We start from the raw sequence: 25,486 nt of genomic DNA, 5'->3' as shown, positions 1-25,486 counted from the left end.
TGCGTATCAGCTTTCGTCACTCGAATCTTTAAAAATTTTGCATCTGAACCACAGAGATTTTCGTCCGAGGCAAAAGAAGCTTTTTGTCCATATAAAAATGGTATGAATATCGTGTATTCTTGTGCCAGTATTTCTATATATCTGGCACAAGTTCATCCAGCCGCTGGTCGACAGATGGTATGGAAAACCGAAACTCGAAAGTGGTAAAACTGATGAGAAACTGACTTTAGACCAAAAGGTAAGCAGGAATACATTTCGATCCAATTAAGCCTGTATTGGTCTTAAAAAAAACGACAGGCTTTGTTATTGTCAAGGTGGAGGCTTTTAAATTGTCTTACTCAACCCGGGTAAACCTACTCGAATAGCTTTTCTCACGAGACATGTCACATATGATCGTTCACGCGGTTGATCTCTATCATTTATACTGGACTTCTTAATTACTATGGATGCTTTATGTTCAATTGTTTTCGTCAAATTACGCGAATCATTTGGTATTAGACAAGGCTAATTGCAAATTATCCTGATTTTGCACAGAGGATGTCATTTTTCCTCTCTGATTCCGTAAGGCCTAACTCAAAAACGCCTTAAGGTCAAGGGAAAATAATCAATGCTATCCGATGTAACACAGATATTGCTCCCTGTAGTATTTTTTGTTATACCTCACATAGTTTTTAATTCCCTGAGGAATAGTCCCACTTATTCATATTCTCTTGAAATTTGATGGACTATTCTTCAATTAATTTCTTTAAATTTCTCATCCCAGAGTACAGGAATCAGTATAAATCCCATGTTCTCCCCAACATTACCCCCTGGTTTATCCAGCAATGAACCCCACAAGAAGCTGGAGAATTTCTTCTATGAGTGGCATTATATGAAAAAGACTGTGTGGTGTTTTTCTACTATAAATAGCAACAATGATATTTTATGGAACATGACACTGACACATGTATAAGACCAATTTGAATTGGGGGTTTCAAAAAAGTACCAGTAGAGAAAAGGGAAGGTAGTAAAGTTAAATGTTACATTTCTTGTTTGAAAGAGTGCAATGACTCTCCTGTGTCATGGTATTAGTATCCAGGTCCCATGCACTGATAGGAACCTTGTTTTGAATATTTGTCTTGGAAAAAAAGTTCTTTTTAAGTATTGGGAAATGATATTCCATAGGTCAGTTGTCTTTTGCATGATGGCTTTAAAGAAGCAAGACAACATTAAATGTGCCTTTCTCAAGGAGGTTCACCAAGCAATTTGTTGTAGAAAAAACATTTACCAAAAGCCACCTTAATGTCAGTAGGATAATTATACTGTAGGTGGTTGCTTAGTCTTCAAATGTTAAATACACTGTCACCTTTGTTTTGATTTGAAAGACATTTCATTTTATGCAGGGCTTGCTTCCCAATGGTGATCTAAAAGTTGATGATTTACCTGCTAAGGAAGTGACTGCTGATGGCCATGTAAAGTCTGACTAGAGTCTTACACTATCCAGTTGCACCTAAATTGTACACAAACTTGTTGCCTGACCACATGGGACAACTACGTATGTGAAGCAAGGATCATGAAGACTTTTGATAAAACCCTATGTTGTGGGACAGTCATTTGTTGGAGTAAAAAAACCTTGTTTTACAAAGAAAAAAATTTACATGAAAATTTTTTCCTTACACACCAATGCAGTGTACACCATCCTCTTTATTTGGTTAAAATCTTTTATTTTTCAAAGTATGACGATTGTAAACTGTAAATCAAGAGAAAATATGACCTGCACACAACTAGTCATCATTTATGTGTAGCTTCAATTTAATAAAAATTTTTGCGTCATACATTAGTTTGCTTTGTACTCTTTTTATGTACTCTGCACCACTTAAATAGCCTGAGCACAAAGTGAGTTGTTATTAAGAAAAGTATTTACTAGGTATGATAAGCAATGTTATAGTGGAAATCCAGTCTGCAAAATGAAAATATAAAAAAAAACTTTTTGTCTCATTGGCATTTTCTGTTTACTTTTTGGAGTTAATCACAAAGGATACTGTACTCAGTGATATGCAGATATATTCATATATTGGTAACCAGTTTTCAGCTCTGTCCTGTTTGTAGTAAGGAAACAATTGAAGACAGTTCTGTTTGGGTTTAGTGTAATTAAAAAAATCTGCTTCAGTTTAAAGGCTTTAATCAGCTCTGGTTACCAGTGGTAGAGAGAAGATACTATAAAAAAATTTGTGCCTTCACACTGTCAATTGTACCATAAAACAGAACCAGTCTCTGAATTACGTAGGCAGGACATTGACTTTTATTGTGAAGCAGATACAATTACTATGCTTTTGCTCTATGGCATGAATCTCTTCACTGCCAAGTTTTTTGGCTGAGGATACACAAACCTTTTAGAGAGTTTTGTCTAAAGTATCTCTATAGAGCTTTAGAGCTGTGTAATAAAACTATCTCAGACTAGACCCTTTTGTACTTATGATAAATATTTTCCTGAACTTCTTTTTCCTGTAGTGATATGCGCCCAGGAGCAAATCTGTCTTTTCCACGTAGCTTTGTGACTACCTGATGCGTTGGACTGTATCCAGTGATTGGTCTAAACGCGCAGCAGTATTGTAGACTATGTTATTGGGTATATAATGAACAAAGTTACAATGATTTCAGCGATTATTTCCTTCTTTTTCTCATTTATATCCTATGTAATTTCATTGATCTTCTCCCAAAGTCATTTGGCTGACGTCTCATTCACCAATCACGTGAAATAGGGAAATGTTTGCGCGAAGTTAGTGCCTTTTTGCACAACTGTTACAACACATCCTGCGGTAATGTGAAAACTGGCAGAAGTTGGCTTGTGTAACATACATGCACACAGTTCCGCTGTAAGAGTCTTTACAGTGTGGTTTTCGTCTCGCTTGTGAAGCTGATGTAGGACATGCGAAGTTATTACAGCGCTGATAATGATAAGGCTTGTGCCGTGATTGGCATTCTTTAGATGTTTGACCTTTGTGATCAAGACACATAACATCTCTGACTTGGTTACCTCCACCACATGACCTGGAGCACTGCAAAAATGAACAGGGAAATGAAACAGTTGGCATCATAGTGAGGGAAAATAATTAAACTTCTGCAGGAGCAGGCGTGTAGTGTCCGAGTCAGTCTCCGTTTTCCAAACTTTTTTTAAAGGAACAACAAAGGCACTTGTTTCTCTTGGTTGGGTGAATGATATGATAGTTTCTGAGATTTTGCAGAAAATTATGTCTTCCGCCTCTGTAATTCCTGTATCTTTATCCTCAATTCAAACGCAGACAAAACTATTGCAAATTGAAAGACTGTCAATGTCGGGTAAAAAAAAAGTAATTCCGGTGTACCTTGCCCCATTTTGAAGTGAACCATTCTGGAGTACATGAGTCGTTTCCACATGATTGAAGTGTTGCTGGTTTGGGGTTTAGAAGACAAGCGTGGTCTGGAAACTGTCTATGCATATCTCCAACCATACCAGCACAGAAGACAACGCGTGATTGGGTCCCGGTTCCACATTCAACTGAGCACTATAAGACGTAATGTAACACAGTATCAAAGGTGTGTGTTTTTTGGATGTGTTATCTTTTCTTAAAGGACAACTGAATTAAAATATGGGTAATTAAATAGAAATGTTTCTCTTTTTCAAAGTTCTCTATGGATAAAGGTGACCAGGACCAGAACTTTTATCAGTTTGTAAATGTACTACTGACCAATTTGACCACTGGCACAGATCAGCTAACTTACTTGCATGCCCATTCACTTTCCTTTTTCAAGCTTGAGAGATCTCATCACCGAAGCTTTAGCCCCTCTATGGGTACCCACGGTCTTCGTTTTCTTCGTGATTTTTTTGCAAATCTTCTTTTTTTTAGGAAGATCTTCCTTTTTTTTGTTTTGTTTTGGTTTTTTTTGTTTTGTTTTGTTTTTTATTTTTTTATTATTTTCATGATACGAATGAAATCGAGTCCATTGGTTAGTGGGTTCTCATTGACGTCGTTAATGTCATTATTGATTACATTATCAGTGGACTATTTTTGTCGTTTTCAACCTTGTAATGGCATCATGTGGTTTCGCGGCAGCGACAGTAAACCACTGTTTACACCTTTGTCAAAATCGCAGTGAAATGTGGTCAAATGCCAAAATTCAGAACTAACAGATATTTTCTGTAGTGTTTGCGAGTTTTGACAGTTTTATTTCTGAGTGTTCAATTTGATCACGTAAATTTTGGTCAATTTTCAGATCTTCGCTTCAATCTTGAGATCTTCGTTTTTTCCGCGGTGATCTTCACGTCTTCGATTTCTTCGGAAATACCCATAAAGAGGCTCAAGCTTGTGTGTGTCACAGAAGTAACAACCAACTACTCGTGTTTCAAGGAAAACGAATGGCCTACGGTGATTATGTTTTACGTTTTATAAATACACCAATAACAAATTCCCAGCTCCTAGTTTTCATCAGGTTCTCCCGGTTATGTACGATGGATTCCTTTGTGTGGAGAGCCGAAGCCACCCAACGGCCATTTTACCTTGCTCCACTCTGATGTAACCCAGGTTGCCTGACATCTCCCATTGTTACAAGCTCTGCTCGAGCTTGGTTTTTGAGTCTGAGGGCACTGACCGGACAGGAGGGCGTCACCTCCTTTTCTCCCACAGAATACAAGTCGACTTTTCTCTCCTCTACCACAAGGCACTGAGCACTTTAAAAGGGAAAAAGCGGATTGAGTAGGGTAGAAAAAGAAGAACAAATGGAAACAAAGGTCCGATGAAAGTAAGTTAGAGGTCAACAAATGACAGTGATGGGAAAAGTTGTCTTAAGGAACTTTATAAAAAAATATAAAAGTAGGAAGAGAGGAAACTGACAGTACGAAGTATGGACATACGATGGAATGGGAGCCCGGAGCGAACAAAATAAGCAAATCCCCAAGTACAATACTCGGAGGATATACATTTATGACTACCTTCTCGGACAATTTTTAGAGAAATTGAAAGCTTTACAAAGTCAGAATGATAAGAAATGTATTGCAGTTGAACGACAGTTTGAAAGTGTGGAGAAGATTATCAGCCTATGGAACACTAACCAAGTGAGAGCGTATAGGTAAAGGAACCCACCTGTGACCACTTGTGGCTTGTAAACCATTCAGTTTTGCAAGAACCCGCGAAGCACGACTTCGTTATGGCTGGCTTTGAGCGATGTCCACAAAAGCTCTCATTGACAGACGTATTCTTGATGTCTGTGCATGTAACAATCCTCTGTTTGAGTCCTCTTTCACATGTAACAGAACACTGAAGTGTGGAAACAAACGACAATTTAATTACTTCCCTCAGCCGTTATTACTGGGCCGTTTATTATCGCGCTCCGTTTTGCTACCTGAACGCCTAGAACAGGCTATACTTGCATTGTGTATGTCGACGCCAATTTGCATGCGAACTGCGCTTGTGGCAGACTCGTTACATATGGTTTCTATTTGCATTAATGTCTTCGGTTAATCTATTACCTTGCTCCACTCTCCAATAGTCCAGTTTGCTGGAAGAGGGCAAGGCCTCAAATCACATTTCTGGCTCGGGTTGGGCCTCTGCCACTGGGGACAGTAACTTATGGGTAACATCTGGTCCTTCCGCGCACCGTTACTATCTACCAACTGTTTACACAATAGACTTCTGATCTGCAAGCCAGGCCCACATGTCTTGGAGCACAAACCCCATTGACTCGGCTCCCATCTGCATTAAAGAACACTTAGCTAAATCGAACAGCACGTGGACAAAATAACATTTGAATTAATGATACTATATGTCCTCTCTGCATTGCGGAAAATCTGAGATTTGAATGACTGGGAGGTGACTTGAACATTACTTTGCTTAAGTAAAACGTTAGACATCCCTCTACTAGAAAGAAACCCCTATTTCAAAGTGAAATAAAACTAACTTGGCGTACTGTGTGTAGTTGAAATCCAAAAATGTATACACTCTGCCTCATGACTCTATCACGATTGACTTGATTCTCCACCAGCTATATCTTGTTTGCCCAAACGTAGATGCAAAGTTTTATTCAAATAATTCCGTCTTACAGAAACGGCTTACATCTGTGTAAATAAGTTGACACCTGATAACTTGAACTTCCCAAGGAAATAACAAATGGTGCGACTTGTCGCTTCTACGCCATTACTTTCAGACAACTAACTGACAAACGGAATTTCTGTGAGGAGTAAATGCATAGTTTAACTGGGTTACCTTGGAGGGCAAGGTTGCAGGTTACAAATTCTTTGTCTTTGCTGTGGTTTTTGGTTCCTCTGACATGCTGACTGTTCAACAGCTGAGTTATCAGTTAATGAGGAACATTGATACACCGTCTCTTGGAGGCCTGCAAAAAGTGTCAGTGTAAATGCCGATACCTTCAATATTTGTTAAGTTGTCAAGTTGATGGAAAACGGGATTGTCACCTGACTGCAATGAGGACTAAAGAATTTGAAAGTCTACTCTATTATTGAGAATATTTGATAAACCAATCCAAATTTCACAGCGCTTCTGATGCAAAACTGAGTAGTTCTCAAACACATCGCTTTTGAAACTTTGTTAACTGGTCTCAGATTATTGTCTCTATTTGGGGCTTCTATAGCACATTTATGTACCTCCAGCACACGAGTGGGTACACTGTGTAAACCCTGTTAGTTTCCAAACGTACAAGTTTCCATTAGTTACTGATTGGGTAGGCTGTACTTGAACACCTCTCTGTCCGAAGCCAGCTGGTTCAGCAGGTTGCTGTGCCTGATTTTTATTAAGATAATCTTTGGGAAGAAAGTACGAGTACATGATCCTTGGCTCGTCGTCTTGATAAAGCAGCTGGCGAAAAAAGCATAAAAATAAATTTTTTTACACTCACTTGATGACATTTGAAAAAAGACAAGTTCAGGTGAACTAACTTAAAGTCAGCATACGAACTCTGCTCCTGGTATCAAAAACCTCTTACGATTATCACAAAGTAATATCTGGTCTTCAGTTCTTCATATAATCGCAGCCGGGAGAAGTGTAACCCTCTGGTACAGGTTGCTGCAAACTTTTGCAAGGTGTAGACGACCAACAAGAGGTATCCCATGCATTAATAATGTTTGCCAGTATCTAGAAACCAGTTGCTTAAGCATACAAATACAATTTGCTATGTAAACGGCACACTTTAATAGGGATTTTTCTTGGGCTAAGGTTATGCTGAACCGTTTTTGGAGAAAGTGTAATTATACAAAAGTGTTCAGCAGTTTGTTTTGAGTTTGTCTCCAGGTATGAAAAGATGCAGCGTTGTCAATTAACTTTTGGTAATTTTTATCTTCTTACCATAACGTCAAGATCTTCATCAGTTGGACCAGTAGCAATGAAAGCCTCGTGGCCTGCTTTGTTTCTGCGAGGCCTGGTGTAATAAAAGGTTGTACCCGCCACGTCATAACCTTTCGGCAAATCAATGACCCAGTTTCCATTGATGTAATACTTGTTCGAATCGTGCGACTTGAGAGCTGAAAACAATCGAAAAAATATATATGTCTTAATATACTTCTTCAGTTTTACCATGTAGAGAGGTCTGCTTACAGAAAACAGGCAAAACATGTAATTCCAACTTATTTCCAATAGGTGTTGCTAATTTTTGGAGGGAAAAACAATGCTAGCGTAAGAGGTTTTAAGATTCAACCAAAAATTGTTTAATTCAGATATTCGCAAAATCTGTACCTCTCATGAAAACCTACTATTCCGAAAATTAATCTTCAGCGTTCAGATGGATAAAATCGAAATGTCTACCTTCTAAATAGCCTTCTTTCGAAATTTTCTCTTCATCAGCTTGGTAAAGATATACAAACTTTAAAGCATCACTCAGTCTGGACTCGTTTGGAGACCTTGTAGTTTCATGATTGATTGGACAATTAAGTTCAACAATGGATTAGTATGCCAGCAACTCACCCAGATAATTTTTGCTTCTGCGGATTTCGGTGATATTTACATTAGTAGCACCAGCTGGGATTGTAATGACCGGATTGTAACCTAGAACTGAATAGGAACACACAGACTTTTTCTTGCCTCAGATATTGAAGAAATGTAAAATGGTTTCCGTGTTTACATAGCCTGATGCAAACACGCGGGAGGTTGGGAGAACACGAGATAAGCGTAGGAAACCACGACGCGAAGCGGAGTGGTTTCCAGCTTATCGAGAAATGAAATCTATGAAATCTATGAAAGTGACCAGCAACGAAAAAAATATTGGAACCAAGAGTAATAATAACGCCAAGCTTTTAAAGGAGAGGTGTTCTTCCGAAACCATGAGATTTTGAAGCTTCACCATTACAAAATAATTCTTAAAAATTCTGCATTGTGCTGCAGTTTTAGATTTCAGAAAAGTAACCAAACCGTTCGAATATGGCATTCAGCCATGAATTATATACCCTATGGACCCATATGCTGAACCCGCACTGAACTTTTACTCCTTTGGCGATTGGCTTTAATATTCAATGGTACTACAAATATCTGTTCGTGAAATTTCAGAACAGTAAAGGAGGAGAAGAAATACTTCATGAACAAACTTACTGAGTTGCCCTCGAGATACATCTCCGGATGTGAAAATTCCGGACCGTCTTTCCTTTCGTGCTTCAGATGGCTTCGTGCCAAAGCATCCACCTTCTTTGCATTCTGAAGGTAGATCCTGGAATATAAAATAACACCACAAAAATGAACGTTTGACTATCTTTTTCCTTTCAGGATCTGCGTTTGGTGAAGGGCCCCAACCTATACGCGTCGCTAGGAAGTTATAGGCACTAGTAAAATGATGAACGTGTGTTCAACGCACCTTGCATTTTCCATCGATGCAGACTTTCTCCAGATCGCTGAGGCAAGAGGTTCCGTCTTCGACTTTAGGCGAAAGACGAAGGAAAAACTTGTGTCCTTTAGCCAAACAGTTAAGCTCACACTCATCACGATCCTTCACTATAATTAATTCAAATGTGTGTTAGAATGTTGTACCTAACGAAAAATTCAAGTATGGTTAATTTCTAAGAGGGCAAAAACATTGAAGCTCATCTCTTCGATAACGGCATTAACTTCTTTGAGCAAAACTGCGTAGTTTTTATAGTGAAAAGTTCTTAGCTGCATCCCTCCGGCAACCGTTAACTTTAACTTTAGCCCTCTCACCTTTGAGGTATGGGACCCAAGTAAAGAAGTAACCGTTGAAGGAATTATTATCAAACTTTCTGCATTGTGCGGCTCGAGCATCGATAGCTCTTTGCCGCGTCACCACAGGAGCCTGGAAACACACCTGCAAGCATTCAAAAAATATATCGAATGAATTTCAGGCATGACACTGAGCAAAGCTGCCCTTAAATTTCGGTTTTTAATGTTCACTTCCAAAGAATAACTCCAAATGGACAACTAAGGCCAGGATCTGCTACAACTTGTGCTGATTAGCTTTCCCCGGCAGTGGCCGCTCTCAACTACTCAAAGGCCTCCAAAAATTACACACATGATTGAAAAAGCAGTTCCAGACGCAAATGATTCGCTAAAGTTGTATTGTTTATATAGAGGTGTTTTTATGGAGTCTGGGAACGAAGAAAGTTGAACACAATTTGCATCTCGTAAGTTAGATGGATGAAGCACAAAAAAAAAGGATAGTCAAAACGTAAGCGAAGCTTTCCGCTTAAAAAGATAGGCTACAAGTATATCAGTTCAGTCACATTTACTCCACATCGTAATAAGCTGAAACAAAGAGTGCTTTACGTACATGAGTAGGTCATTGACCGCGGTTTAACCTCTGCATAACACTTTATCGATATAACTTATACTGAGTGATTTCATGTATGCTTTTTAAGTTATCTTGTTTTAGATTATTTGATTTTGATTCATCAGAAACTAAATTCAGACATCAAACATATCTGTGATCATTCCTTCTAGAGATAATACTGATGTGATTATGTTTAGAGAACTTTTAATCAATAAACACTTTGAACAGACGAAACTAGATACATAGCAGCCTTGAAGAAGATAAATCATGTGTCGATTTCGCTGAGACTAGGAGAAGAAAAATTCTCTGTGCGTAGGTTGGTAGTATTTAAGATGAAAACAAGTCACTGATGCTGATCAAGATTTTCGTCCCCGACAGTTAAAACAAGAAGAGACCTAGAAAACTGTCTACAGTTCATAAGTTAACCATTCTTATTATTGAAAAAAAAAACGTTTTAGCGAAAACTCTGTTCATATTTTCAGAATTGGTATGGATGAGACTTTAGAGATAAAGCAATTTAGTGGTCTTTTAAGTGCCGCAAAAACGAATTAAGACCACTCCGAATATATATGTTTACATTTGCTAAGTCGTTTACCACTTAACCTTTAGCTGTTTTGTTAAAGTCGACAAATGCTTTGTCGTTAGGCTCTGCATGTGTGAAATTTTTATAAGTTGAAAGACACTACCTCCAACAAATACCTACGTTAGAACACTGAGGAGGGGTGAGGCGGTGATTAGTTGTATTCTTGGTGTAAATGTTCTTCCTGAACTTAACAAAATTCAACTCTCGCAATGTCTTGACGTAGTACCTAACCAGGCTAGAATGTACATCGCTGTCACCATTTTGATCCGGCTTTGCTTCTATTAGATTTCTTAAATTCCGTCGTAACTGCGATGTTTCGCGAATGTCCTGTGCACTGTACCCAGCTATACTAAACAAAATGATCATCAATATCCTCGCGTCTAAAGAATCCATTGCTATGATTGCCGCCGCATTGCTTTTACTGAGCACCGCACGCTTGACTGAATAAACCTTTAACACTGGTGAATAATGATTATATTCATTGAATGGCTCACAGTGCTCTCCAGGGTCATGTTCGCAGTACAAGGGTGTCTATCAAGAGAGCTGTCAGCTAGTTAGAACATTCGCGAACCGCACATAAAAGATGCGACCGATAATTGGTCTAACCCATCCAAATAAACAGGATTACAAATTCCATTTGTGTGTGTGTGTGTCAAAGATGATTCCCAGAGATTACAAAGGTGAACTCGATAAATAAGGGAAGAAATCAGTTTTTCAATGTACATGGATACTAGACTTCGACAAAATTTTGTTTATTTCAACTTTTAATTGGTTTCCGATAGGTTTATTTTCATCGTAAAATTGACTTTTGACGCTTGTATGTTAGTCATGTCACTCAGAGCTGAAAGTCAAGCTTTTATTATCTGTTCAAGAAGGGTCTTGTTGATGATAAAAACCATGAAAGCATTATGGTAGTTTCATATTAAGATAATTGGCTGTTAAATGGCTGTAGCTTAGTCCTGCCTGTATGCATCGAATTCCATTTAAGGATCCACCTTATTGCCTGTGGCTGCAAAGTTAAACTGATGGCAAAATTAGATTGTGTGGAGACTAATCATACTTTATCATTGGTCTAAAATACAACATTCAGTGTAAGGTTGTTTGTGATTTGTATCCTTTTTCTGAGGGTATTTATACGTAGAGAATAAAAAATGAATGATCACAAAAGCTTCTTTGTAAGCTTTTGGCCCTCCACAGTGTTGTTGACCGCCCAACTATGTTCCTGGATTTACTTTCTTTTAACTTTTTATAGTAATTTATTGCTTGAGAACTTTATCGACGGACAAAAATGAAGAATAAGAAGCCACATCACTGAAGTCTCCACTATATTCTTACCAGTTGTAGCTACCAAAACTGACTTGCTCTGGAGCCCATTCCTTTAATCTACGTTTCTCGAGTATGGTAAACAAGGTTTTGAGTCGTGGAGCAGGTTGTGGTTCCAGAGAATTTACATGGGGGCCATATAACTGCGTTGAGATCACAGCCTGGTTGTATCCAGTAACAAAGAAATAGAAAGGGCGCAGTCTAAAACCATTTTCATGGGAGCCACACATTTCTTCTTATTTTACAATGCAATCGAAAGAGTTAATTTCCAAAGCATATCTAACTGCTGACTAGTAATTGATTAATAATCGATTCAAATGTCTGCTGACGCAACTTTGTTACCTGACCGCCAGCTGATCCCAGAGATAAAGTAATCCCTATTCAAAGATAAGTTATCATCATAGCAAGCAAGGGAAACATACCTGCATATTACAAGTGTTGTACTGAATATCTTTTCCCAGACATCTTCCTCTGTTTTCGCCATACTGCTTGTACACCCTCAGTATATATTTAGGAAGACTGCCACTTCTGGAAGCCGAGAGAAACAGCTAATGATATGAAATTTTTTTTTCGTCTTTACATTTATCGAAGAAACTTTTCAATCAAGAATTCAAGAGAATTTACACATTTTTTTGAGCAATGCTTTGAGCTATAATCCGAATGAACTTGAGAAACAGAAGAGCTCACAACTTGGAGAACTTAAAAAGCTGCTCATCCTGTAAGATGCACGCTGCTCAACTTCAGTATTTCAGAGTTTAGGAAAAAAAAAATAAGCTGACCTCACACATAGGTTTCACGTAATCTGTATATTTCACACAGGCTGGTGTCGAGATAATCGTGCTTCACGCGTGCTTTTCCTATAAGCCACCCGTGATCTCTATCAATTATGGTTCATTTAATTTATATGACTCATCGGAGCATTTCTCCTTCATAACATTACTATTTGACGCTTGAGGCTTTCAGTAGAGCTTTGTCCCCATCAAATCGCTGGCAGTCTGATTTTTATCGATTAGGAACAAGTCCTTTAGGTGGCTAGAGATTGAGACGATAAGCAATGGGGACGAGACGAAATTTGTCATGGTCTTCACCCAACCCTCTCTTGTTCAAATGCCAATTGGACGTTTAGTTTTCTTCTGCGCTCACGAAGCAGTTGAGAGGAAAAAATCCCACAGTTTAAGAGCACAGAAATGGCAAATACATGTTCACGTGGCTTATTTCTGTTCCATAACCTCTCCGTTTTGTTTCGGAAAACCCTTCCAGTCTTACATAAATAATCAATTTTATTAATATAGGGAGGATGAACTAATCTATAAACTGCTGGTACTTTTCGATAAAATTACCCATTTGGAGTTTTTTTTTCCATGAAAATATGGGCGACTACATCCTTATTTAGATTTTGTTGTAGTCGAGTGTCAAGGGCAGAGGTGCTGAAAATAGCTCCTTTTCCAGAAAAGAAAAAGAAAAAAAACAGTACAAACCTGGAGGTGGCTAAACATTTCCTTGTCCTGAATGTAGTGCCTCTGCCACATGAACGAGTACAAGGAGACCAGTCACTCCAGGGACCCCAGTTATCTCTCCGGTAAGCAGACCACTAGGAATTAATTAATGGTCAACAATATAACACGGAATACTTTCTAACTACATCAGAGAAAAATTGAACAGAAAGGTATATGCACATGTCAAAACCTACCGAATATCAAACAATAATAACCCGAAATACTTCGAATAACTTAACGAAAAGACCTTAATTTATTGTGAGTTATCACGAAAATATATTATCAGTCGGAGGACGGGGATGAAGCGGTGAACATCTTAGGTATTTGTCTAGAAAACAAAGTTATGTTGAGTTGTTGATAAAGAGGAGTCGCAATGATGACAACCGTGATTTTATGTAAGGATGTTTGGGCTTCATTCATCTTGTGAACGTAATAAAATTTCTTTCAAGCCGAAGTCACCGATGAATTCCATAGAAGGTACACAAAAGCCTTGCATAACAAAGTGTTTTACTGAGATAGTTTTATTGACGATAATTATCCGGCTAAAAATACCTCAAACAATGGGTGGCTTACGCTTCCGATTTTAGAAAAACAACAAAGAAATAATTTACCACAATTCTATGCCCAAATTTGAATCCAGTTGGTAACTGGGTTTAAGACTTCAAGACGTTATATAATGCTTCCATAAATCCTTATCTCTCGTACCCTTTTCTATAATATATATTTCAAGGCAGAAAAATAGAACTTAATAGACACTGATGTTTCGGTTCAATGATGCTGTCTAAAATGCTTGAGACCAGCACAAGTCAAAACGTGTCGTCGCCTTTTTCTCTACTAATGGGGTGTTTGGGCAGCAATCCTTGAAGCGATGAATTCCTATCATACAATCGACGCATGGGTTCGAGTGATGTGCAAGCTATGTTTTCTAAAATGAATGTCCCTTCAAAAAACGAACATTTGCAGAGTAATGGTCCGGCGTTTTGTTCTCATTGGACATCTTCTAATGCTTCAGTCCACAATTTTATACACACAACTCTTTATCGATCTAAAACCGAATACTGTGGCTTATGGTGGTTTGGTGAGAATTTGGAACTTGTCAATCATAACCTTCGTTGTTAGCCACAACATCATAGCTCATTCCCATGTGGATTACTTAAAAATTCTAATGGTCGTTGAAACGACATCCCAGGTGACAGAAACCTGCACTTTAGACACTGATAAGTTCATTGACTATTTGAAGTTATAGAAGGGAAGAACTGCTTAGGAGATAACGTGATGCAGCGAGACGTTTTGCGTAAATGATAGTTTGATTCCAGTTGAAGTGTCACTCGCATCCCTGGTCAGAAGTTTTGTTTTGTACTATGAGTATATGAGTATCGACATGGCCAAATCAATATACATATATCTATATCTATATCTATATATATATATATATATATATATATATATATATATATATATATATATATTATTAAACTGATACCTATTGGTGAAGTCTTTGAATGTTTTTTTCTTTTACACGTTCAACTTTTGAGGCCAATTTAGGAGTCTAGATCTTGAACTTGCGGTTTGACTCTGGAAATTTCTGTTATTCATTATTACAAAGTAAAGCGCAGATTAAATAGGAAAAAACTTTAAGAAGCCCTCAAGGGCTGCTTTGAAATTACTCTTTGAAGATTTAGACTTATTCATCATCGAAATGATCAGCTTTGACATTTCTGTTTCCTTCTCATTGGGCCATATTGGGTTGAAATTAGCATCACATTTATCTACTTCCCACCGATTCTGTCAATTGTAGTTATTTGTGGTTAGGCCAATGAATTCGATTAAGGCAGAATTGTATATCTATCTCATTAAGCAGGCTGAATTCACGACAGTTCTAATGCCGTTTAAACTATTTATTCGATCGCCTCAATTCCGTCCTTGTTAGGTCCTTACAATTGTTCCGTCGTCGTAGACCAATATTAAACACTAACTGAAAATAATATCCGATTTAAACGGCAAGTTATCATATCTTATTTACATCTAGAGAACGTTCCATGTTCTCACGCATTAACACTTAATGAGCTGTAAATTGCTCACTGTGAGAATGCTAGAGATCTTATCTTTTTGGGGAGATAAATTTATAAGGCTCTTGACTACTTTCAGCGAGACCTCAAAAAAAAATAAACCTTTGGGCAAAGTATTGCATTAACTCAATAGTTATTTATTTCTTTTCATACATGACTGCGTCTTCCACTCTCGTGACATATTCCTCCAGAAATATATTTTAGACACTTAAGGGAAAGAAGCCATTCTACTGCTGAACAATTTGTATAGGAAACATGTGCATCTCACACGATCATTACACATAAGATAATCATAAGTCGATCTGGTTAACGGTTTTTGGCAGCCGCGTGGACTAAATGACAAACTGTAACTTTACCTCTTTCTGTTAGGAGAAAAAGGGACTAAACAGCTTAAAAATCGATTCATTCTTACCTGAAACGACTGCGAACAGCACTGGGTAATCAGCACGAGTAATGTTGTCCACAGAAGTGAATTCCACATTGTTTCTGTCAAACACAAAACTCATAATTAGAAGAACTCGACAGACTTTCCCGAAACTGGATTCAGATGCAAAACTTACATGTTTTTCTTCACGGTTTATGACTTCGTTTCATAAAGAGGGCAGATGATTAATATGTCGTGTTAGTGTCCTTTCTACGCTGTTTGCTCCACAATGTAAACTTATGAAAAATCCCAGCACTGTAACCCCGTGCCAAGATATGTTGAGACGTTGCCGGTGAACAAACTTATAAGACGATAAGTTTGACAATGTCTCTTCGTCTCTTCAAACTCCGTTGACACACTGACAATAATTGAGAAAGTTTGCTTGACAACTGAATTATTGCTAAAACTATTACTAAGCTGGCCCGCTCAAACAGAATGAGGGACAATGGCAAAGTGTTATACAGAACGCACTGGAACGTAAGTAAATCAACTTCATACATATTCACCTCTTGTCTGTAAGAAAATCAACCAGGCGTGAAGTCAGCAAGCTCTTTGCACCTTATTAGCAGTCTTTTAATTGCCATACATGAGACCGGTAGAGATTTATTCGGAAATTATTTGTAGGCTGTTGAAGAAGAACTTCAGATACTCTTAAACAATTTGATAACAGTCGCAGATCAATATAATGAGATTCATACGAGGTTAAATCTCATAATGGACCGTGTAAGTATTAAATACTTCATGTTATCCTACTGCCATTCGACATCTAAAGTCGCTGTAAAGAGGTGCCAATCAAGTTAAAACGGCTTCGAAAGTAGGAGGCCTAAAACTTAACAATTCAAGAACACAAAATTTGTATTTGCCATTCAACTATCAAAAGCAATGATCCAATTTTTGAGAGAACGACCACATATGTTCCCGAGCTCAAAGGGTTGGTAGTTCGGTTAAAAAGTCACTAGTCTATTTGAGACTTGCTCCAATTTGCCGCTCAGTTTCGCTCTTTTTTCCAATAAAAAACAAAAATAAATATTTGATGTGTAATTTATATTACAGGTTAGAGTACAAGACAACATGGCGCTGCTAGGAAAACAAGTTATATTCGTCTGGTTACTTTTTGGAAGGCTGGTGCTTCTGAAGCCATTATTCAAAAGTAATATTTGTCAAACAAGTCACGAAAGCGCTTCCTGAAATAAAATTTGATATGCCTTTGTTTGAACTGCCGTTTCCTCTCCGGAAGCTCCAAAAGATATGAAGTATGTAATATTGCAAACATATCGTGGAAGATCGCAGAACATTTAGTGATCCATCATGAATCAGGCTCGAAATGGGTAATCACTCACTAACCCGGGTAACCCCACCCCAGAATATTCAGCAACACGAAGTAAATCACTTTTATACCGCACGGGAGGGAATTTTTTTGATTTGTGCAAGTGAATTTTTGTGAGTTACAAAATGTTCCACAACCCTGTAAATACCGCCGACAATAAACTGATTTTCCGCAAAAATTTCCATCGTCGTTGGAACTCCTTTGCGGTCGCAAAGACGCGTGAAAGATCATCCACCTTCTCAAGCTCTATGTAATAAACAACAGAAAAAGCCACTTCATCACGGCTGTTTAAGTGTTATTTGTACTATATTGGACCCCTGTATGGATAACGCTTTCCTTTGCCCCAACGCAATCTGTTCATTATAACATCTAGAGCACTAATACGATTTTAAAAAGTCTAAAAAGGATTGTCTCTCTGTAAGCACGATGAATTTTTATTGCGCCATAATTCAAATTAGCGCTGTTGAAAAGTACTGTCATCCTAAACAGCTTATGTTTTCAATTCAAGTTCTTGGTGACAACATTTTTAAGAGCAGTCAAACCTATTAAGCTGGAAGGTTTTGGGCCGAAAATTACCTTTGATGATATTTAACAGCGGGACAGATGGTTGTAAACGATCACCAAGTTCAGCTATGCGACCATTAAACTGATTTGACCATTCCATGATGTGCCAATAAACGTATTTTTTTTAATTCCAGATCCTTGAAGATATCAAATTTTTGCTAAATTGATCGCAATGATGACCTGAAAGTCTTCAATGTTCCCCATCATGCCAGTGGTAAGAGTAATGGGGGAACACTTATTTAAATTCACTTTACCGGTTAAAAAAAAATTAAATAAAGATACGCCTTTTTAAAATCTAAGCCTTCGATATGAGCATTGATTAAACTTTAAGTTTTGCTGATCGATGCACTGTTCATTACACGCAACCTAAGCTTGCGACGGCAAGTTGAAATTGACGCTATTATTCCTATAGTAAAAACAACTAATTGATGTCATTTTCCTCTAAGTAAGGGCTACGTCTTCATTATTTTATCCAAGCAGCGTGAACACCTTCCTTGTTAGAAAGGATGGCGGTTTCGTTCGCTGCTCACTGTAGTCGTTTTAACAACGAGCTACCTTCAAACTTGCCATCAATTTTGTCTATCGCAAGCCTGAAATTTCTTTTTTTCTTTGATCTACACTGCTATATAACTGAGTTATCGCTACTGCTTCATTTCTCGATGCATCTTTTTTCTTCGATCTGCAATATAGTTGCCTAGTTGTCTGAGAGTTTTAATTGTGTTTTTTGTAGAGACGCCCATTGCAATTAGAGTTTGACGGGGGAAACAAAAGATTGTCTTCGTCTACTTCTGGACTATCTAATTAGCCAATTAAGCTTCATTAATATTGTAAAAGGAGTATTTATTTTTGAATTAACTTTCAAGTCCAGTAGATGAAATACACATGTGTGACCAATTAAACAGGTTAAATGAGAGCAGGAGTTTGTTTTTAATTTTAGATGAAGGGCTCCTGGCGATGGCTATTCAGGAGTACGTTCATAGTTCTTGGCAGTTTCATCTTTTGGACAGAAATTCACTCCCACTTGAGAGGTCTCCTCACTATGTTTAGGTGTTGAGGTCATCCTCAGTGATGAACTCTAATCGAAAGGTCGGGTTGTAACTCTGACCGAGTCATTTCGTTGTGTTTTTGTTTGTTTTGTTTTGTTTCGTTTTTCGCCGGGTAGTTTACTCTCAAAATACTCGTCTTCCCTTGGGGTATTGTGAGGGGAAACTGACAAAAAGCTTCGAGGTAACCTGTAGTGGACTAACACCACACCTACTTTCTAAATACTAGTCTACTTTGCGAAGGAAGCATTCAACCACCACATAAAGTTTGAAACTTCAAAGTATTCATGATTAATCAGATTTGACGTTATCGCAGATTGAAGGTATTGAGAATTTAGTATGTTGTAATAATTAACTGGTATATAATTATTATTTACTTTCTACATGCAAAGTGATGATGAGAAATATGTCGACAGGCGGCAGGTGTGTCATTCATCAGATCAAAGATATGAAAAGATAGTATTTACTTCGTAACTATTCACAAACTCAGTTTTCTACTTTGAGTAAAGTTCATTTTCTTGAGCTCAATTCTCAAAAGGAGAGGCCCAAAAATTAATAATCTTCCTACACTTTACGTAAAAACCTTTGCAATATTTCCTATATCCATACATCTAGGGTAATTGAGTCTCCTAGGGTGCTCGAAAACCATTGGGCGTGTTTAAAAAATTGCCTTGAAACATATGTTACGGTGATAGCAGCTCATAACCGAAACTGAGAACCTAATAAAGATCGTCAGTGGAGGGGATGGGTTTACAGTTTGGAAAAACCTTTCGACAGTTAAATGAAAATATCTAAGGTACAAGATGATAAACTACGCAAGTTAATAATGGCTGTCTAAAGATTATTTCAATATTCGCCATGGTCTTGTCTTGTTAGAAACAGTAGAAGCTTAGATTACTTGTTTATGTTTGTCTACGCTCTGGCTAATCAACCAATGTAGTCTTCTAATTGTATATGCATCAGTGGTGATAATGTTCCGCAAGAATTTTATCTCAAAAGAACCAGAGATATCAAACAATTCGCAGTACCTGACACATGGCTCTAAAAGTAAACATTTATCTTCCAATCTTGGTTTAGAGGCTTTGTATCACGTTACACAAAAGGACGACATATTTCAGTTTTTAAAACCAAGGAAAGGCATATATCATATGTAACGAGTTATGCATGCTAACAAGGCATTAAAATAAACTTTTGGCAGCTTCTTAGCTCCGATGATTTATTTATCATCGATTGCGTGGAGAATTGTGTTGTTAGATTATTGACCTAGAGTAAGTAATAAGCCAGTCAGGTAATTTGATTGTCACCAACGGCTGAATTATAGTTCCGAATTAAAATTTGGTTTCTTTAAAATTGGCCGTGGCCTATTTTGTGTTATTAGACCCTAAATATGCTAGGTCACATTCGAAGGATCTGACCTCTTTGTTAAAATGGTAAAAATCTTTGGAGCTAGTTTCATTCTTCAAATACGTCTGAGTCGAGCACATGGAGGGATCATCGAACGGCTAATACGATCGGGATTGCTATGAACGTGTTTATAGAGTAACTTTGTTTAGGATAGTTAAGAAGTAGAAAAATAACAATTGTGCAAAATGGAACTGGATTGGAAAGAGTTCCCTAACACAACTTACCAAAAATTCCTAGACCCTTATTGTGCCCCCTGTCTTGTTAACGCACTGATTTCAAGAGGTACGTGTCGGAGATACACTGGGTTTGCGTAGTCAAAATAATGACCAGGTCGTGATTAGCACACGAATTCTTTGGCAACAGTCAGAGATCTTGTGTCAAGACAATTATCACGTCTTTTGTGTCGGAACCTGGGCTCATTTTTCATCCTTTCAAGACCACACTGAGTCTATGGAGATTGTTCCGATTCAGCCACTTCGACCAACGAGAACACCATGAGCCAACTAATCACAACTAAAACTTGTTGCTAATAGTTGATCTTCACTTAGAAATAAATGCCGTATTTACTGATGAAAGAGTAAATACTGCTAAATCAATAGACCTTGTTTGCGCGAGTCAGTTTCTTATCTCAGAACTAACAAGACAGAAGTTGTCAATGACGCATTCCAACAGATCTCTGACAAAGAATTTCATTAAGTTCTTATCACCTTCTCATCAGAAGGCATCCTTGATAACACTTCAAGTGAGCGTTCGCGGATCAAGTATACTGTCGGTTCCTTGCGAGAATTCAACACTTTACAAGGATTTTGTCTGTCGGCGAAATATAACAGTCTGAGGATAAAAGTACGAGCTGCTACGGAGTTGTTTTTAGAATTAAGCAATCAAAGGAACCTTGGTGTCTCCAATTCCCCCTTAAGGTGGTTTTACCTTTAGTATTACCTCAATTGCCTATGCGATAACCCAAGCCGGCCAGAGATATAATCAGACCTTCATATATTTTCTTTCTGCCTGCTCATCAAACGTCCACGTAAGTTGACGTCTTCAAAGGGTGGAAAGGAGCCTCGCCTTAGTTCAAGCACGGACAATGTTGTAAAGTAACTGATTGTGTCGCTTTTGTTGATCAGCAGTGAATCATTCAGTTTTAATCAATTTTTTCATTATAAAACAAAATCATGGTTTCTACACTCTCTAAGACACAATTCTTAAGATAAGATCAAAAATGAAATTGTCACATTGATTTCCTGTAATTAAAAATTAGCAGCGATTTTGCGATTACAGAGGCAAAGCAATTAGTTTTTGTTTGTTATTCCAGTTAACAAAAATAAATGGTTTTCATGAAAATAAAACATTAGTAATTCTTTTATTAAAAAAAAGAAAACTCTAGACATTAATAAACAGATAATGGCTACATTCCTAGGTGAGAATGGCAGTATAAAAAAGGGCCGATATGGGCAGGTGAGTTTCGCTCCTGGCTTCAGCTTCAGAGACAATTTAGTGTGTGAAAGTGATATCTGTATCTAAAATACATTTTTTTGTAATGGTGCATTTTAGCAGTAACTGAACGCCGTGGTCGTATGATAGTGTGTTTTGGTGATAGCGTGTTTGTTCTTATCTCTTTGTCGGGGTCGGAACTGATTGGGCGCAATTTCCTGTACTAGACTTGTCCAACTGTGACAAGAGAATGGTCGGAGGCTGGATTAACGAGAATTATTTATTAATGAATTGCAAAGATGGCGATAACTGATAGAGGAGCTATGCAATTTTTGGTTAAACCAAACCGACAAAGCGTGGCGATCTGAACCGTATTCATGCAAGTGTTTCCTACTGCCAATAGGAGCTGTATGCTACACTAAGATCTTGAGTATGTTTCAAAATTACACTGCAACAATGTTTTAAAAATAACGGTCCGTTTGTGATGCTGGACTCTAATAAAATAGAATATGGTGCTAGAGCAAACAAAAATGATTTTTGCATCGATTTATTCTTTAAGATGAAGAAAAGTAAATTTAACAACCCGAATCGACAAAAAAGGGGAATCTTTTTCAGGAGCAGAATTTTCTCTGAGATATCAATTCGCATATTCTCGTGAATGCTGAAGAGGAGAAATGAGAAATTTATCAAGTCGGGATTAAGATAACCGTGTAATTGTTCATCCCATCAGGTGCAAGTGAAAAGCTCAGTGAAAGCGGGCCTCAAATGGTCAAGTTAGATCACGTTTCCGTCATTTCAAAAAATCCTACGACAAAACAGGAAACCGTCTCCTCTGAGACGTTCGTTGTGTTCGTTGTGGGCTATTTATCAAGCAACTGACATCATTTACGAAGGATCAATTATGAGCCATATCGAGCGATCTTTTTGTCTGGGTGGCCACCTGACAGACCTTTATGTGGTTTACTTAGCGATGGCCTGCCCCTCTCACGGTAGTCTGATGACTTAATTCATGTGGTTATCAAATCTACAGGTGCCATGAAATTTGGTATTATTACCTTGTTTCATCTTCCATTCTGCTGTGTTCAGTTCGGCCTAAGACTCCAAGAGCAATACATGTACAACATACAGTGATACCATTTTTGTTCATTGCGAGGAAGCTCTTATCACCCACGTGAGGTTTGCGAGCTGCCTAACCCCAAAAAGGAACTGAATGGTCAGAGGCTGCCACGTCGTCTCATGGATCACCTCTCTCCTGGTTTAATACGAAAAGGACCCGGCCAATGGTAGAAGTGTGGTTTCTTTCAAAAGTTGAACATCAGGTTAGAAATCACAATGTCATTGCCAGAAAGACTCGAGGATTTTTAAATATTTGTACTGATCAGTACTTAGATTCTGAGAAGTATTGTGATTTTGTTAAATATCTAGAAAAGCGTGAAAATATAGAGCATCGGAGTCCACAGATGGCATATTAAAACCATTTCATGATTTGGCCTTTGGACCATTGGTCAGATCTGTACCTTGTTGCACAACTGAACACTTGATAAGAAATAGCAGGCGAGCAAAGCCATGAAATGGAAGAGAGTTGAGGTTCTTTTCTAGCTTTTGTGTTTCGATCTTGATTGTGGCTGAAACGTCCAAAGGTTTGTTCCACAATAAAATAAGAACAGCTTCACCCAGTTCCCTCCTTTCATTTCCACGCCATAAGCGGCGCCAATTTTGAAATACTGTATCAGATCATGTATGTTTTTCAGTTGCTTAAGTTAAAGCAGGGGTGAATATTTAGAAAATACGTAATCATTACTATCACAAGTGGTTTCTTAGCGTGTATCAGCACCGTTATAATAGAAACTAAATGCTTTTACAGAAGTTGCTGATAACTTAAGTCACACAATCTCTAAACGTGAAGATATTACGCATTAACACATCATTGAATGCCCAAAGCAAAAGTTAATTATTAATACGCGAAGAACACATGACTCCAAAGAACTCATTGAACGAAGGAGGAGAACTAAGAATAGGAAACATGTACAGGTAATTAACACTCCCGAAAGAAGAATAAGTCAGTGTTTAAGTTAACTTCACGATAGTTGCTTGGGTTTTAAAAACTTCAACTTGACTCACCAAAAACTTCACATGGAATGCAAACTATGCATATTGTAGACAGTTAAACCAAAAACTTGACATTTATTGTAAATCTATTGTTAATCGAACAGTCGAAATACCCGTAGTCAGTAAAAGCATGCAGGATAGAAAGAATGAAACCAGCTGCCTTTGAGATACATTTTGATGTGGTTCACATTATTCTTCACGAACCACGAGAGCCGGAATACTGTCACTATAGATAGCACAGAAGAGCCCGGCACAGCTCTGTTGATGGTTGCTTGGTTAGCTTTTTTAATAATTACTCTAAGTTCATTAGACTTCCTTTCGAAACTTAATTAATACCAATGCAAGAGATAATAACCGAACAGTACCTGATCTATGTTCTGCTTGTAGTTGAATTAGCGGCTTCCCTGTTTGCAGGTTCCTTAGAAAAACAATCACCAATAATTAATAGCGTTGACTGAACTTTTCTTGTTGTCTTGTAAACGGTTCTCGATCAGTCTTTGTCTCTCACAGCTGTGGGCCGACTAACACATATATACATCTTTTAATGAAATAGAAAACACACATGCTGCGAGAGACAATACCGTAGATATTTTTTGTTAAGATCACCTCCTGAGTTTATTTTCAACCACAATTCTGGTATTAGATTTACTGAGAACAGCCAAGATCAAAGCATGTGTCAGTGTTAATAAAGGTCTCCTTTCATCTGAGTGGTATTAGATTAATAAAGATTTTTTTTATGTATATATTTACAAAGAAGACGTTTAAGCTCTAAACTAAACGATGTATCAAAGTAGTAACAACTAGCAAAAGTGCATGACTTTCCAAGTTTTAATTAACTGTTGGATGTAGCAAAAGCGATCATAGAAAAGAAAATAGTGCTCTTCTACATCTAATAACGAAAACGCAGGAAATCAAAGCTCTTGTTTGAACTGTGTACGACACTCAACAAAGAATCTCAAGAATGTCAAGTTTATACGACATTGGGGGGTCCTAAATCGCCATTAAGTCTAAAGAAACCATATACTATTAACTTAAGCTTAAACAGAGTAAATATCGTGGTAATAAGTCAAGATTGGTGAAGAACTTCAACAACTTGAAAGGTACTTATCTCGTGTAACATATCAAAAGGTCTAATATATACGTTTGACCAAGCCGGAGCGGAACTATACTCCAAAGTTTAATATGATGTAAAGTCATCATCACCAATACAATACAGAGAAATCTTCCGTTCAAGTTTCTTTCAGCTAGGTATCATTTGCTGAAAGGTGTAAACGGTGTAACCACTCAAAACTAGGTAAAAGTTTGGTAGGATTTGTCGTCATGCATGACCATTTTATTCAAATCATGCTCCAGCTGTGTGACAGAGTCAGAAAGCTTACTTTAACGTATACGTGCACTGAATGAAAATAGACCTAAGCAGATGGGTAACTGATAACTCGATTGCCGGGATTAATCATCAAATTGAAAAAAGTTATTGCACGATCTGTACCGCTCGGCATGAAATCATTTTTGAAGACCAGTGCTACTGGCCCTCACGTCATAAGTTGTGTTAAACTAGGACCTGAAACAATAGAACAATAACTGCGAGGTACATGCAGGCATTCAAACTGACTCAAGAGTAAAAGAAAATATTACCCTCAAGGCGGTGCTGACATCGGATGAGTTGTAATACTTCGTTGTCGCAATCACAAGTCTCACAAACGTATCTTTTTAAAATGTGTTGAAGACTGTCGGTCAGCGTGACCGAGTTTTGTGTTTCGTGAGTTGTGTGGTCACAGTCAATCGTGTTCAAGTAAGATCAGCACGAGTAAGCTCTTAGCTCCGCAGGTTCTGCGGCGCAAATTAGCGTAATTAATGTATAAAGGCGACTAAGTTACTCGAGTACTCTGATTTATTAATCTCGTTGAGTGTCTACGTATCTATGACAACACTAAAAAACTTGACTTTTTTTCCCAATGAGTGGCGGTTTGTTTAAACC

General features: G+C 37.8%; 1 protein-coding gene and 1 long non-coding RNA gene across 6 annotated transcripts; one reads left to right on the top strand and one right to left on the bottom strand.

The window, feature by feature from the left end:
* The first annotated feature begins 18 nt into the window (after nucleotides 1-18).
* LOC113668479 (uncharacterized) lies at nucleotides 19-1,817 on the top strand. Its single transcript, XR_003446001.2, has 2 exons — nucleotides 19-238; nucleotides 1,383-1,817. It is a non-coding gene; the product is annotated as an uncharacterized LOC113668479 (long non-coding RNA).
* On the bottom strand, nucleotides 1,683-25,404 carry LOC113668475 (ADAMTS-like protein 4). 5 transcript variants are annotated; one of them, XM_027184370.2, is made up of 17 exons: nucleotides 25,144-25,404; nucleotides 23,874-23,926; nucleotides 15,619-15,692; nucleotides 13,120-13,232; nucleotides 12,064-12,169; nucleotides 9,150-9,273; nucleotides 8,809-8,945; nucleotides 8,550-8,664; nucleotides 7,929-8,015; nucleotides 7,314-7,489; nucleotides 6,617-6,827; nucleotides 6,219-6,348; nucleotides 5,486-5,708; nucleotides 5,100-5,273; nucleotides 4,517-4,687; nucleotides 3,345-3,524; nucleotides 1,683-3,038 (listed from the first exon to the last, which is right to left on the bottom strand). In XM_027184370.2, exons 3-17 carry the CDS (start codon nucleotides 15,685-15,687, stop codon nucleotides 2,760-2,762), a joined length of 2,295 nt encoding a protein of 764 aa, XP_027040171.2. In that variant the 5' UTR covers nucleotides 15,688-15,692; nucleotides 23,874-23,926; nucleotides 25,144-25,404; the 3' UTR covers nucleotides 1,683-2,759. The 5 variants fall into 5 exon arrangements, with proteins under 5 accessions (XP_027040171.2, XP_027040172.2, XP_027040173.2 ...); XM_027184371.2 differs by lacking the exons at nucleotides 23,874-23,926; nucleotides 25,144-25,404 and adding an exon at nucleotides 20,193-20,643; XM_027184372.2 differs by lacking the exons at nucleotides 23,874-23,926; nucleotides 25,144-25,404 and adding an exon at nucleotides 16,137-17,219.
* Nucleotides 25,405-25,486: the final 82 nt, after the last annotated feature.

This window comes from Pocillopora damicornis, chromosome 4 (genome assembly GCF_964200805.1).
Source record: "Pocillopora damicornis chromosome 4, jaPocDami1.2, whole genome shotgun sequence".
NCBI classification, from domain to species: Eukaryota; Metazoa; Cnidaria; class Anthozoa; order Scleractinia; family Pocilloporidae; genus Pocillopora; species Pocillopora damicornis.
Note: the sequence above shows the minus strand (reverse complement) of the source record. Positions and strands in the feature narration are given on the sequence as shown.